The following is a 13,716-nucleotide window of genomic DNA, read 5'->3' on the forward strand; positions in this document are numbered from 1 at the left end:
GGATCCAGATGAAAGCTGTAAAAAATTTTATAGGGCACTGGGATTGTGTGAACACAGATTGGTTGTGATATTAAAGAATTGGCATGAGTTGATAATTATTGAAGCTGAATGAGGGTTCAGCTGAAAGAGCAAAATTACATTTTGCTACTTCTGTTTATGTTTGAAATTTTCTGTTAGATTTTTTAGGTTTAAAAAGGCTGAAATCAAGCAAGGGAAAATTGGTGAAGGCAAATTGCCCATTTATCTTCCCAAACATACCCTTAGGATACCAAACACTCCCCTCAGGGACTCGCCCACCACAGGATTCTTTGGAGAGAAGGGGAGGTACAGAAGGGAGGAATTTTGTAAAAGGCCTGGGGAGAGTCAAATCTTTCCTTTTATCACCTACTCACCAAGATTAGGGAAGCCTGGATAATTGGGAAGAGGATGGAATTAAAAGGTCAGTTTCTCAGGATGGCTTGCTTGAAAGACCAAAAGTAAACCCTGCTTAATCTCTGCTAATTAGAAAATACCTGGCTAAAGTTGGAGGTGAATTAGGGAAAGAATCTCTACCCTCAGGGTACCAGGGCCAGACGGGGCTTCGGGGCTTCGTGCCCTTGAGGCTGTTTTCTCAGAGACAGGAGACCTGGGGCTAACACAGTATTAGGGCTTGGATGGCCCTGGAGGAGCCTAACAACCGAGACAATGGAGGAGCCCTGAGAGAGTTCAGAATAGCAATTTCTATTCCAAGCAGGCAGTGTAAGACATTAGAAGAGCAGTTCCACCAGTTCCCCTCCCCATGTAGCTCCCACATCCACACTTAGCCAGCAACTCCGCTCTACAGTTTATTGGGTTTATAACTGGACGAAATCACACGTGTACAAAATGAAGCTCACACTATCCCAAGGCAGAGTAGGGACTGAGGGCCGGGGGTCTGTTACTGGCCTATGGGGGAGCTCTGAGGTGAGGGGCAGCCAACCCTCCCACTCCAGAAATGTGGCCACAGGGGAGGGGAGGAGAGGGAGCCCACCTGGCTCTGGTCACAGAACTCAGAGGCTGGCATTGGGCCAGGGCAGACAGATGAGTGGAGGATCAGGAGCCCTGGGAAGCACCCCACCCAGGGACTGCTGCACCAGTCCCGCTCTCCATGTGGTTGGTCCAGACCTAGACATGGGCTGGTTCAAAGGGAAGGCAGCAAAGCAGGAGGGAGGAGACACTGATGTGTGGTGGCCGGGGGCACCTGGACCTGTGGAAGAGGGTGGGTGGGGAGGTGGGCTAGCTACCACTAGGCAGCTAGCAGCGGGTCTCATAAATACCGCTGCGGCCAATGTAGCGCACCCATTTGATGACATCATGGTCGCTGTAGTTCAGCTTCGGTTCAAACACCTTCAAGTAGCGCACCTTGAGGCCAGAGGGCGCGAATGGCACCTAGGCAAGGGACAGCTTCAGTTAGGCATGTGGCCTTCCTTTCATAGCTCCTCTCCTCTGGGAAGTTCCATAGCCCTGCCCTACCTCATCTGTCTCTACTACAGACATTTGAATGACTGGGGTCCTGAAAGAAGCTGGGGGAAGCTGGGGTAGTGAGGGATCCTCTAAGAGATTACTAAAGAAGAAAGCATACCTAAGAGTAACTAGCAATCATTTGGGTTTGAAGTCAGGCCCTGCCTGTGATAACTTGAATCAATTCCTTTGATCAGCAGGAGGCAGCAACCCAAGACCTGCCTTAGAACATACTTATCCTGCTCAGTATTATGGACTTAAAAAATAAGGTGGAGGAAATTATATGTCTAACATGCACACAGCAGAGTCAGCCCATTTTCCTCTCTGTAAGTAAACATTGTGTCTTATCTGGCATTCAAGCAATCTAAATTTTTCCAAAGAATTGCTTTACGACAAACCAAAAGAAGTCAAAGATTTTTGTCAGTGTGAATAGCAATTTCTAGTAAGAGGCCTGAAGGGGGAAGAAATGGGTCTATGAATTCAAGGCACTTCCCTTCTCTAGCTGTTTCCTCATCTGCAGCTGTCAGGGGCAGAGGTTGGTCTGAATGATCTCTAAGGCCCCTCCTCTGCCATACCTCAAAGTTCATGGAAATAGGGGGTCGAGCCCATTTCTTCTTGTCGTTGGTGGGCAGAAGCTCAATCTCCGCGCTGATCTGCGATTCCTTCATGCCTGCCATGCGCTTGATCCTGGGAACACAGGGACAATGAGCAGCAAGTGCCCCTGGTAGCTTGGAGGAGTTTCAAGGGTGGGGAGGGGGAAGAGAACCCAGGAGCTGGTGGGTGGTGCTAGGACAAGGAAACGTGGTGAGGACCCTGATAACCACTTGCTTTGGAACCTTAGGTCTGCTATTCCTTTAGCAGTGTGGGCTGCGGTTTCTGCTTAGATACATGGGCATGCCCTCCCTGCTCTCTGTCTACTTCACGCAGATGTCACAAGGGCAAATGGGGAAGCATGAAAGCATCTTGATGAATAAATGCATGCGTGCACCCAAGTGTGGGCATGTGCACACTCACACAGAGGTATAAGAGGTAACAGCACAAGCAGAGGTTCCTGGAGAAGCAGACAGGCACCCTCCCGCAACACACACACACAGACATACACACACACACTCTCAGAGGACAAAAGGTAAAACTTAAGAGGGTACACCAAGACATCCTGAGCCCTGCTGGGATCTCATGAAGGAAAGACTCACTTCCACACGATGGCGTTCTCGCTGGCCTTGTACTTGGCCTTCCCCTTCATGCAGATCACCTGTACCCCACTTGTGTTCAGTGGGGTCGGGATCCTCACCTAGAAGTGACACACCTGTCAGGGAGCTCTGTCAAGCCCTGACACCAGCTGCCTTTATTTCTGGAGACAAATGCTTCCTCCTCCCCAAGTCCCTTGTCCTCACCTCAATCTTCTGAGCCAGTAGTGAGGGCTTGAAGTTGGACTTGATGACCACCTTGACCTCCAGCTTGGTGCGTCCCACTTCCCGCACTAGCGGGATCACCCGGAAAGGAAGAATGATGTCCTTGGTGGTGCGATACCTTTGAGGGGGGAGCAAGGTTGGCATAGTAGAGCCTGTCCTCCTCCCTCTCCCCTGGCTCTGCCAGCAGCACCCCCTGCCTCCTCACATCCCAGTGGCACCTCATGAGCTCAAACTCTCCATCTGGTGGGATGAAGCTGATGCTGCGTTCGGAGTCAAACTTGCTGAGTCGCACACACTGGTGGAAGGTGCAGTCATCGATGGCAATTGATTGCTTCCCACTGCAAGCAGGGGCAGAAGGTCTCCTCGTTGGTATAGGAGAGTGGCAGGAGAAAGTCAGGCTGGGAGGCTATCCCATCCCCAAAGGCTGCCAGAGCTTGGGTGAGGCATTCACTATAGACTATGGGATGCTGCTGGAATGCAGCTTTCTGACTCAGGGGTCACTGTCCCAGAGTTAGGGATGAGGGGGAGCTTTGCAAGCTCATCATCTCTTGAGAGCTCTGCTGCTTGGTACCCAGAGGTTTCAGGCACACTGGGCAGAGGCCATCAGTATGTACAAAAGAGCCTTGGTCTGGGGACCAAACGAAGCAGCTTACTCCTTGAGTAGGATGAGGACAATCCCCTCATCTCTCTTAAGCACAGATGTCAAGAGCAACCAGCCAAGCACACCCCTGGGAAGAAGGAGTTTGCATTACTGCAGAAATGACATCCAGAAGGAACTTGTGATTCACCAGGCCCCTCTCAGCCCTCCAAGGTCCACCCTCTTGCACCAGCTCCCCTGCCTCAGGCACCTCTTGCTTGTTTCATCAGCTGTGCCTTTGCCCTGCTTCTCAATGACAATCTTGTCATTCATCCCAAACTTGCACTCGGGCATGCCACTCAGGTAGCTCTTCATCACCACACGGCCCGACACGTGGGCGCTCAGCACCTGCCCTGGTGATAGACAGATAAACAGGAACACCTGAGTCAGGACCAGGCTCCTGCCCCAGTCTCCCTCCAGCTTCATCACAAGAGGGCCCTCACCCTGCGGGGACATGAGGAGGTTCACACTCTCCAGCACATCCAGGAAGAGCTCATTCCGGCGATACTTGATGCCCTCCCGCCGCCAGCCAATCTGCCCAGTCACCTGGCTGGTGATCTGTGACTGTTCTTCTTTTGTCTACATGGGGGATAGACACAAACAGCAATGGCCTCCCTCCTCTCCACTCCACTCTCATCCCCCACTCCCTTCTAGTCCCCACCTGTAACCCGTCTTCCCCCACAAGCCCCATGGGGCAGGGCCTGGAGAAAACGGAGCAAAGCTGCGAGGGTGGAAGCTGAGGGAACAGCTTACCTGATGCTGGAGGCCACAGGGCCAATGTGGTACCCACAGGAAGCAGTAGGGGAGCACAGACGGGAAGAGGCAGGCAGAAAAGAAGGAGGAGAAGCTATGAGTCCTGGATCCTAGAGGAGGGCCCAAGCGCTCTCCTCCTGAGGAACACCAGGCCACTAGAGCAGCCACCCCTCCTTCCCCCAGTGCAGAAGGAAACTGCTTGAGCTGCATTCCCAGTAACAGAGGTGCTGAGTCTGCTCCTGGAGTGGGAGAGGGCCACACAGAGAAAAATAGGCCTGCAGTCATGGCAGAAGGCTCAGGCCAGCACTTCCTGTCAGAGGCAGGCTCATGAGTCAGCTAGGACAAGGCTTGGGGGCCAGCTGGGATGAAGGGAGGTTGGGCTTCACCCTGACTGTGATTGTACAGTTCAAGTACCTGGCTCTTGATACCCTGCTGGGTGATGAAGGTTTTCAGTGCGCCTGTCTCTGAGTTCTGTGGGTAGCCGAAGTCCAGGATCTCTGCAGAAAGAAGGAAACCATCAGCACCTGGAAAAAGCTGAAGGCTCCTTCACTCCAATCCCTCCCCTGGCCTGGACATGTCCGGCCAGCACAGCTCCAGAAGAGTGTGCGATCATCTGCAGCAAAGTCTTCCAGCTTTGTAGCATTTACTCAGCGATTTGTGCTTCATGAGAAAACAATTAAAATGTCAGATTTTTTCCGAGAAAATCAGCAGATGAGTCACATGGCCAGTGGGTGAGAGGTCAGGAAGCCCTGAGTCTTTAGAAAACAGAGATGTTGGAAAAGTGTAAGGACTGTTCACTTAAATCATACCTCACAGGGGAACCAAGATAACAGTGCACACCCAGGGCCTACACCTCACCCTCCTCCAGGCTCTGAGGCAGCTGTTGGAAGCTGGAAAGGTCAGTCAGTGAAATAAGGCCCAAACCACATAAGAGGAGGAAACGTGCTTAACTGCAAGAGGCCTAGCCACCAAACCCCAGCATCAAGTTCCTAGCCGCTAGAAAGATCTTTTGGTCTTCCCCTGCCTCCAATCGCTAGCCCATTTCTGTGTGCCACTTCAGAACAGCCTTAAGGTCTGGATTTGGACTAGCCTTCTCCCAGCTCAAAAGACCAGATAGTCAGGGAAAAGTTCAGAAGGCACTAGAGCCTCAGGCCTGCTCCCACCTCCAGGCCAGGCCTCTTCAGGTTCATCCCCACCTAGGCCCACTGCCCCACCAGCCTCACCAACCAGCAGCCTCACCATCCAGCAGCTCATATATGAGCACAAAATTGTTCTTGATGTTCTCCTCGCTGATCTTGCCAAAGTAGGCGGCCATTACATCACACATCTTATAGAGGAATTCGAAGACCATGGCAGCATTGACATTTTGCTTGGTGACAGCTGCCAGCCAGATGTTGGACCGCTTAACATGGAAGAAACTGGTGCGAGCGATGTTGGTGACGGGGCTGCGCACCTGCTGCCGGGCGTGGATAACATTGACCCGAAAGGCGTCCACTGCATTCCTCCTGAGGGAAAAGGGCGCACAGGGGATGCTCAGCACCCAGGCAGACCTCATTCCGCAGGGATCGACCACAGCTGCTGACAGCCCCACCCTTCAGTGCTCAAGTCTGACTCGTACTATAAAGCCAATGCCTAAACCACTGGGTGGTTCCCTTGTGACTCCCAGTGGGGATATGGGAGGAGGGCCAGAGCTGGGCTGGTGTCTGAAGACCATGAGAGACAGGGAAGTCAAGTGGCAGTGACAGGAAGACAGATGTAACCTTAATAAAGTGAGGTCCATCAGTTTAGGCGGGTATGTTCCTGATTCCCGGGCCTGGCCCCAATTTCTCAGCTGCCACCTCTCTAGCTTCTCAGTAAGCTCCAGGCCCAGATAAGAAAGAGACCCTGCTTCTTCTCCCATCTTCCCACTAGTGATCCCACCAGTGGGGAGGGCTGGCTCCTCCAGAAGCTGGACAAAGCCAGCATGACTTCAGAGAAGGCTCTAATCTACTGACGGAGAAGCACCAAGGGGCCGTGGAGCGGGGTCCCCCAGTCTTGCTGAGGATCCAATTCCAGGGCAAGTTCAGGGAATGAAAAAGGATGAAGAAAATAACGATGGGGGGGCAGGGCCCCCCACCCACCTGTGCCTGGGCGGCAGCTTGACAGGCCGCTTACCTATTGCTACGGCAGCCAATGAGATGGGATGAGAGAAATGACGCCAGCAAGAAGAGGAGAGTGACAGCAACGAGAGAGAGGGTTAGACACACAACACACTAGGGGAGAGGGGGGGGCAGCAGACACCACGAGGGGGAAACAGACGAAGGACAGGCGAGGGGTGGAGAGCACAGCAAGACACGCAAGACAGTATGTGCCCTGGCCTCGGCTTAACCAGGTCTATCCAGGGAAGGAGGGGGTGCAGAGGGGTCTACCCAGCCAGGTTCAGGCAAGCCAGGCATGGCCACAGGTCTAGCTCAGGGGCCCCCCCCTCCCCCCAGCCAATGGACGAACAGCCACAAAGGCCAAGCCAGCCCATTAGCCAGGGAGCCGCGAGCCAAGGAGCTAGGGCACTGCAGCAGGCCCATTCTATGACTATCCTAGGCTCTTTGAGGAAGAAAAACAGGGCGGCATGAACCAGAAGAGCCTAATCTCATTAGAGCTGCTGAGGCTAGGCCATGTCCTTTCAGTCAGTAAGAACAGTGGAATGCAGGGTAGGGCAGAAGGCAAAGTAAGGCTGTGCCTCCTTGTTAAGATCTGAGGGATCCAGAACAAGGAACTATTCTGGGTCTACTCTGACAGGCCAGAAAGGGTAGCATGGCCTCCCTGCCCTTCCCTCAGTGACCTGCAGAATGCCTCAGGCTTGCTCACAACCTCTCCTCCAGGAGTAGCCCAGAGGAACTGAAAACAACTGAGTCAGCAGCCTGCCTCCTTCTGAGAAAGGGAGTGGGAGAGGATTCGGCAGCCTGGAGAGGCTTTCAAGAGAATACAGTGAAGGCTCTCACCATGAGAAGACTTAGATGGATTAGTACCTCCAGCCTGGCCACTAACTCCACCCACTGGAGACTGATCTCCCTCCTCCTCAAAGGAGGTATCAACCTGCCCAAGCAAAAGCATTCATCTCCAGCAAGCAGGTCTATCACTAAGGGAAACAGAAGACAGGAAGGACAGGAGTCCCTAAGACTATGAGGGCCATGCCATTTCCACAGGTCCCACCTAGCGGCCAGCAACTGGCTGCCAAGCCAACACCACCGGACCTAATGGGAACCAGACTGTACTAGCTGAGCTTCCAGGATGCAGCAAGGCGTAGGGGTGGTCCAAGTCAAGCCTCTGGTAGGGACCTGGTCCTACATGCTGGGGAGGAGGGCTGAGGAGGGTGGGGGCACAGCTGGCTCAGCCAGGGGACTCACCCGATGTCATCTCGGTAGACCCGGGAGATGAGCACCTCCCCCTTGTGATTATAGATGAATAAGCCTCCAATCATGGCGGCAGCTCAGTCTCCGCAGCCCATCGCTCTGAGAACAGACCTAAGACAGGCGGGGGCAGGGTAAAGGAAGGCCTCAGAAGCCTTGCCAACGTCCCCTGTGGGGCTGTGCAGGTCAGTGGCTGGGCTTTTTTCCTGACTCAACCTTTCAGCAAGTGACCCTGCAGCCCTCCCAGGCAGGCCCCTCCCCTTAGCCAGGCTCCAGTTCCTGTTTATCCCATCCTGGAAGGGAGAAAGAAAGGGAGAGGGACTGGAGCCCAGGACTCTAAGGCCATTTTGACCCTCCCTTTTCTGGGCTGAACCCAGAGAGTAGCCCCCTCCCCCTCTCCACAGAGCAGAGCTGAACTCAGTAGGGATCCTTTTCTCCTTTTCCTGTGCAGACTCTCACCCAGGCTCTAGCCAGTGAGTCACTGCGAAGGCCTGCCTGCGGCTGCAGGAATGGCGGTAGAAATTACTCCAACTGGTTCAGGCCTGGGGCCCCCAGGCACAGCTTTAGGAACACCCAGTCTCTCAGGCTCCACTACCCTTCTGAAAAGGCGGCAGGGCCTGAACCTCCAGCCTAATTCACAGAAGCCTAAACATTCCAGGAAAGGGTGTGGAGCGTGGGGAGAGGAGGAGAGAAGGGAGGCCTTAGGCCCTGACATGGACCCAGGACTGTGGCTCCAACCTCTCCCAGACAATCAGATAAGCAGGCAAAAGAGCAGAGGAGAAAGGCCTCAGCCCTGGCCCACTACACTTCAATGACCCAAGCTACTTATTAGTTATTTTTGACTACTCCCCTTTCAAAAAGGGAGGTTCCCTTTCAGCTCCCAAGTACAATAAAAATAAGGAGGGTCGGGGGTGGGGGGAAATGCAAGTCCTTAAAATTAAGAGATCCTTCCAGCTGAAATTCTGTGATTCCAGACCCACAACATAACTCACTTCTGGCCTGAGAGCCTATAAGCAAGGGGCAGAATGCCTCAATTATGCAAATTATCTGGGTCAAACTCATTTAGATTGTTTACAAGGAGAAAAAGGGTTAATTTTAATTTAGTTCTAGATTTCTTGGATTAGCTCTGGTATTAAGTTCGCAGGCGGGGAGTTTGGCAGACTTTTCTAAACTGGAAAATAAAGTCTATTACTGTGGCCGTCAAGGTCTCCCAGGCGCAGTGAGGGGTCTCCCAAGGTGGTGGACACATCCCATCCCTCAGTCGCAAAGAGGCTGGGAGAGGAAATGCAAAATGGAGGTTGAGCCGGGGGGAAAGAACCAAGTTCACAGGTATCAAGTGGTGGGGAGCTCAGGGCACAAGAGAAGCAGAGATGGGCCCCAGGACTGGAATGGAATATTCAGTTAAGGGAAAAGACTGGCAGCAATAGCCAAGCCCTATGCTCAGGTGAGCCCAAAGCAGCGACAGGCTGGCGGGGGCACCTGGAGAAAGCTTCCAGTATGGCAAAGGTCAAGGCCTTGAAGAGGAAACACGGCAGGGAGAGATTGACAGTGGTGGAAAGCTGGGGAGACGGAACCTGTTTTGGGGTTCAGGTGTAGAGGCATAAGTGGGCGGCCTTTTCACCCTGGGGAGGAAATATCGCCGAAAAAGATGGTTCCACGGGGTGCGGGGGCTGTCGCAGGCCTGAGAAAGAAGAGCCACGGGGTGTCACTCTACTGGGAGGAGGGGGTGCCGCAGGGTGGAGGCTTGTCAGAGTCCAAAGAGGCGGCACAAGGGGGTGTCACTGTCCTGAAGTGGGGGAATTGTCCTTGCGCTGAGAGGAGGCGGCGCAGAGGGGTAGGGGGCTGTCACGATCCCAGGGAGGGGAACGCCGCGCGACGTCCCTGCTCTGGGAGGATTCCAGTAGGTCTCCCTCTCTCGGGAGGCGCAGGGCGGGTCAGGTGGAGGGCGCCGCTCCCCGCCCGTGCTGCAACCGCGCCCTGGGCGCTCCCGCCCCGCCGTCAGCTCCCTCCGGATCTGAAGGCTGAGCCCACTCCCGGGTGTGGGCAGCTTTCCGCGCAGCGCAATGCAGAGCAGCGGGGCAGGCGTCCTCCTTCACCCCGTAAGGCCAGATCCCCAGCTCACCTGGCGTCCGCGGCCCTCTGCTCGGCCCGCCCGGCCACTCTCTGGATCCCAAGATGTCCGCCCGCCCCCTGCTCGCCTGCCCGCTGCCTCGGCTTTCACCGCAGTGCCGCGGCCCCGCCCCGGCCTCGGCTGCGCGTGCGCATCTGCCTCCCGCGCAGACTACAAATCCCGTCAGGCTCCTCGGCCTCCTCGCTTACAATTTTAAGCTCTCTAGGTTTAGCAGAACTACAACTACCGACGGGCTTCGAGAACCTTCGGGGGGTGGGTAGGAGTGCCCTGGGAGTGAGTAGGAGTGGCTTTATCTAGCCTTACCCCAAATACACATCACAGCGTAGCTGGTCCGCTCACTTCATTTTCCCCTCTGAGCAGTCTGGGAATTGTAGTGTGTGGCGTCCCTCCTCTTCCTGTTTTAGTATTTCGGAGAGTCTCAGAGGATTAGTGGCCTTTGTTGAAACAAAACTGTTAAGCATTCTTTTTTTGGTGAGGAAGATTGGCCTTGAGCTAACACCTGTTGCCAATCTTCCTCTTTTTGCTTGAGGAGGATTGTCCCTGAGCTAACATCTGTGCCAATCCTCTCTATTTTGTACCTGGCAAGCTGCCACAGTATGGCTTGATGAGCAGTGTGTAGATCCACACCCAGATCTGAACCCTCAAACCCTGGGCTGCCCAAGCAGAGCGCATGAACTTAACCACTACACCACCTACCAGCCCCCAACTGTTAAGCTTTTGATTGCTGTGGGGACTTTTCTGTCTTCAGAGTCCAAGGACTAGCTGTCCTCACATGACACACAAACACAAGACTTGGCAGTAGAAGTGTTTGTGCTGAATTTACTGCTGTCTAACACCACCTGTGATTCTCCCAAGCTTTTTTCATCACTTATTTGTTCCAGACATGAGCCTTTTCCCAGGGGTCAAGACCCAAGCTAAGAGGCAGGGAGTAAGGAGGCAAGTACTTGGAAGAAACTAGCTAAAGCTTTTCAAGAATATGCCCAGTGTTCCACCTCAGCTATACCTGCGTGACTGTGAGCTCTTCAAGGCCAGGACCTGTGTGCCTTCTAGTGACAGGCATATATGTTGCTTAGAAAACTTTTGGCAAGTTAAATTTAACTGGACATGGGATTTGAAATCCCCACTCTGATGAACAGAGTTAATCTCCACAATCAAGCTGAGGAGACAGCCAACTCTTGAACGTGAAAGGCTTGTGTGGCTGTTGCAGGACCTGAAGAAAATTTGTGGGCTCTTCTCTTTCTGTAGGGAGATATAGCCTGCTGCCTTCCTTAGGCAGGGCTGAGCTGACATGAAAGGAAGGGCAAGAAATAGCAAAATGGGTTTCAAGCCATATTGTACCTAGCATCCTCCCACCAGGAACCAGGATGTGGCAGGATGAAGATCTGGTCTCCTTCAAACCATGTTCACAGTGGGAAGCCATTAAGTGACCAAATACAGGCACTTCTAATCCTTGAACCAGCATTCAGGGCTTCACTCCTCCCTTTATCTTCAATACATACCCTAAGCCCTTACTAATTTAGAGTAAATAATGGTGATAATAATGATAATAATAATAATAGCTACCATTTATTGAGCACCTATTCTACTGTGTGCCAGGCACTGTGCTAGGCACTTTTCGTACAATATCTAATTTAAATCCTCACAACAACCCTGTGAGGTAGGTATTATTATCGTCATTTTACATATGAGGGAATTGAGGCTCAGAGAGATAAATAACTCTCCTATCACACAACCGAAACGTAGTAGAGCTGGGATTCAAACCCAGAACCACCTGACTCCAAATCCCATGCTCCTGTGAACTAGAGTAGAGGCAGAGGAGAAAAGAAGGGCCAAATTCAAGAAAGATTGTTAGAGTGGAATGGATATGATACGCTGACTAGTAAGATATGGGAAGGAGTTTAAGCCCATAAATGTTTCTAGCTGGTGAGCCTATGTAGTGTGGTGAAGGTACCCAGGATTGGAATTCAGGAGGAACACACTTGGTGGGGAAATGAGTTGAATCCATGTAGACATGTCCCTGGATTGTCCAGTGGGTGATAATAATACAGATCTAAAGATTGGAGGGAAGTTGAGGCTGGAGATAATATATTTGGGAATCACCAGCATATCAGTGGCAGTTGAGGATGGATGATACCATTTGGGGAGTAAATAGAGAGGAAAGAGAAGTGGACTGAAGATAGAACACTGGGAGCACCGACACTGAAGGCATGAGCAACAGTGGAGGAATTCTCAAGAGAGTTGGACAACGTAGAGTCAGAGAAGGAAGAGAAGTACAGGAGGCAGCCCTAGTAGTGTCTAGAGGAGGCCATGATCCAGGCCGGCAGCAAACCCAGAGCTTCCAGAAGGCAGGCAAGACTGAGTCAGACTTCCAACACAGCCCTCACTCAACAGAAACCCCAGGAAGTATTTGATAAATGAATGAATGCCAAAATGCCCTACCCTGGTTTGCCCCAAAGCCTGGAGTTTAGGACTTCATCTCACTCTTGACAGCCAGTCCTGAAAATATGAGAGCCTAGGTGAGCCAGGTGAATTTATAGAAGAGGCTTAAAGAGAAAGTCATGTTCTGTTTAAATTGGAGAATAAGGTAAATAATAAAATTTGGCATTCTGTCTGGAAGTTCCAGAAGTCCCCTTGCCCACCATTGCTCTGGGGTATCATGGTGATTGTGAAAATAGGGAAGGGTGTGGGGTGCCGGAGAGTCCCCTGCTGAGCCTGGCCTGAGACCTGGCTTAAGGGCTTTATCCAGGTAGGAGGATGATGGAGACATGTGGGAGGCTTGAGGGCTACAAGGAAGGGAGAGGGATGTCAGGGGACCAGCCCCACGACCTGGGAGAGGACAGGGAGAGAGAGTCCAGCCCTCTGGGCAGGGACCAGCCCTGAGGCTTAAGCAAACTTGCATAGGCACGTGTGTGTGTGTGTGTGTGTGTGTGTGTGTGTGTACATGCACGCTTGCACGTGTGTGAAAGACAGAAAGAGAGAGAGATCATATTCTGGAAAGGGGAACAGAGTCTCCCATACATGGGCAAGAGAGTGTGGGGACCTTCACAGAAGCCTAGTGACTCAGCATGTTGAAGTGTGGGTGTGGGGGCTGAATATCCTCCGATATCCCCTGAGGAGCTCCTGAAGCAGGGGTCCTGGTCTCCTCGGAGGCAGGGCCTCCCCTCGCGGGGGGTCACAGAAAGTCAAACAGCCCGAAATTCTTGGCTGCTCCAGGCCCAGGAAAAATAAGGAGAGGAAAAAAGAAAGAAAAGAAATGTTTCAGGCCCAGAGGTGAGATGAGCCTGCTGGTTAGTAGGGTTAGGGGTCTGAAGGAACCAGCACACAGGGCAGGCATAGGGGCGCGGCAGGGTCGGGGGGAGGGGAGAGTAGAGATGCTCTCTGGAAGCCACTAGCAGCTCAGGCAACTTGAGGGGCCTCCTGGGCTTTTGGTAAGGGCTGAGCGCAGGCAGGGATAGCATGGATAGTCACTGGAGGTGACTCCAGCCCTGGGCTGCAGGACTGAGGCAGCAGGTGGGGACACTTAGGAGGAGAGGCAGATGAAGCAAGTATTTTTTTGGTGTCAGTATTGTGTGGAAAAGTCAGGAGATTGGCACACATGCTCGAGGGGATGGGATTAATAGAGGGAGGATGTCGCTGAATGAGTGGTGGAAGGGAACTGAGGGGGAGAAGGAGGGGACAAGGGGGTGAGCAGGGCCTCAAGGGCACCGCTGGGTTGACTCCTGAAGTGTGTGCGGGGGAGAGGGAAGTAAGGAGCAGCACCAGCAAGTCGGCTCCCAGGGACACGAAGGACCCTGGGAAGTCCCGCGCAGCGGTTAGTGGGCAGAGGGACAAGCTGGGGCAGGGGGCAGGTTAGGGGCTGCGGTGGCGATCGGTGGGTGCACCCCGCCCTCGCTGCGCCCAGCGAGCAGTTAGCGCGCC

The 13,716-nt window shown here is 53.1% G+C and overlaps 1 protein-coding gene across 1 annotated transcript; it reads right to left on the reverse strand.

The window, feature by feature from the left end:
- Window positions 1–811: 811 nt before the first annotated feature.
- On the reverse strand, window positions 812–9,891 carry AP2M1 (adaptor related protein complex 2 subunit mu 1). Its single transcript, XM_058556216.1, has 11 exons — window positions 9,790–9,891; window positions 7,665–7,781; window positions 5,521–5,786; window positions 4,696–4,778; window positions 3,972–4,107; window positions 3,740–3,881; window positions 3,110–3,229; window positions 2,874–3,009; window positions 2,673–2,770; window positions 2,055–2,166; window positions 812–1,407 (listed from the first exon to the last, which is right to left on the reverse strand). The coding sequence occupies exons 2-11, from the start codon at window positions 7,736–7,738 to the stop codon at window positions 1,273–1,275; spliced, it is 1,302 nt and encodes a 433-aa protein (XP_058412199.1). The 5' UTR covers window positions 7,739–7,781; window positions 9,790–9,891; the 3' UTR covers window positions 812–1,272.
- Between the last annotated feature and the right edge of the window lie 3,825 nt (window positions 9,892–13,716).

Source organism: Diceros bicornis, chromosome 15 (genome assembly GCF_020826845.1).
Source record: "Diceros bicornis minor isolate mBicDic1 chromosome 15, mDicBic1.mat.cur, whole genome shotgun sequence".
Classification (NCBI taxonomy): domain Eukaryota; kingdom Metazoa; phylum Chordata; class Mammalia; order Perissodactyla; family Rhinocerotidae; genus Diceros; species Diceros bicornis.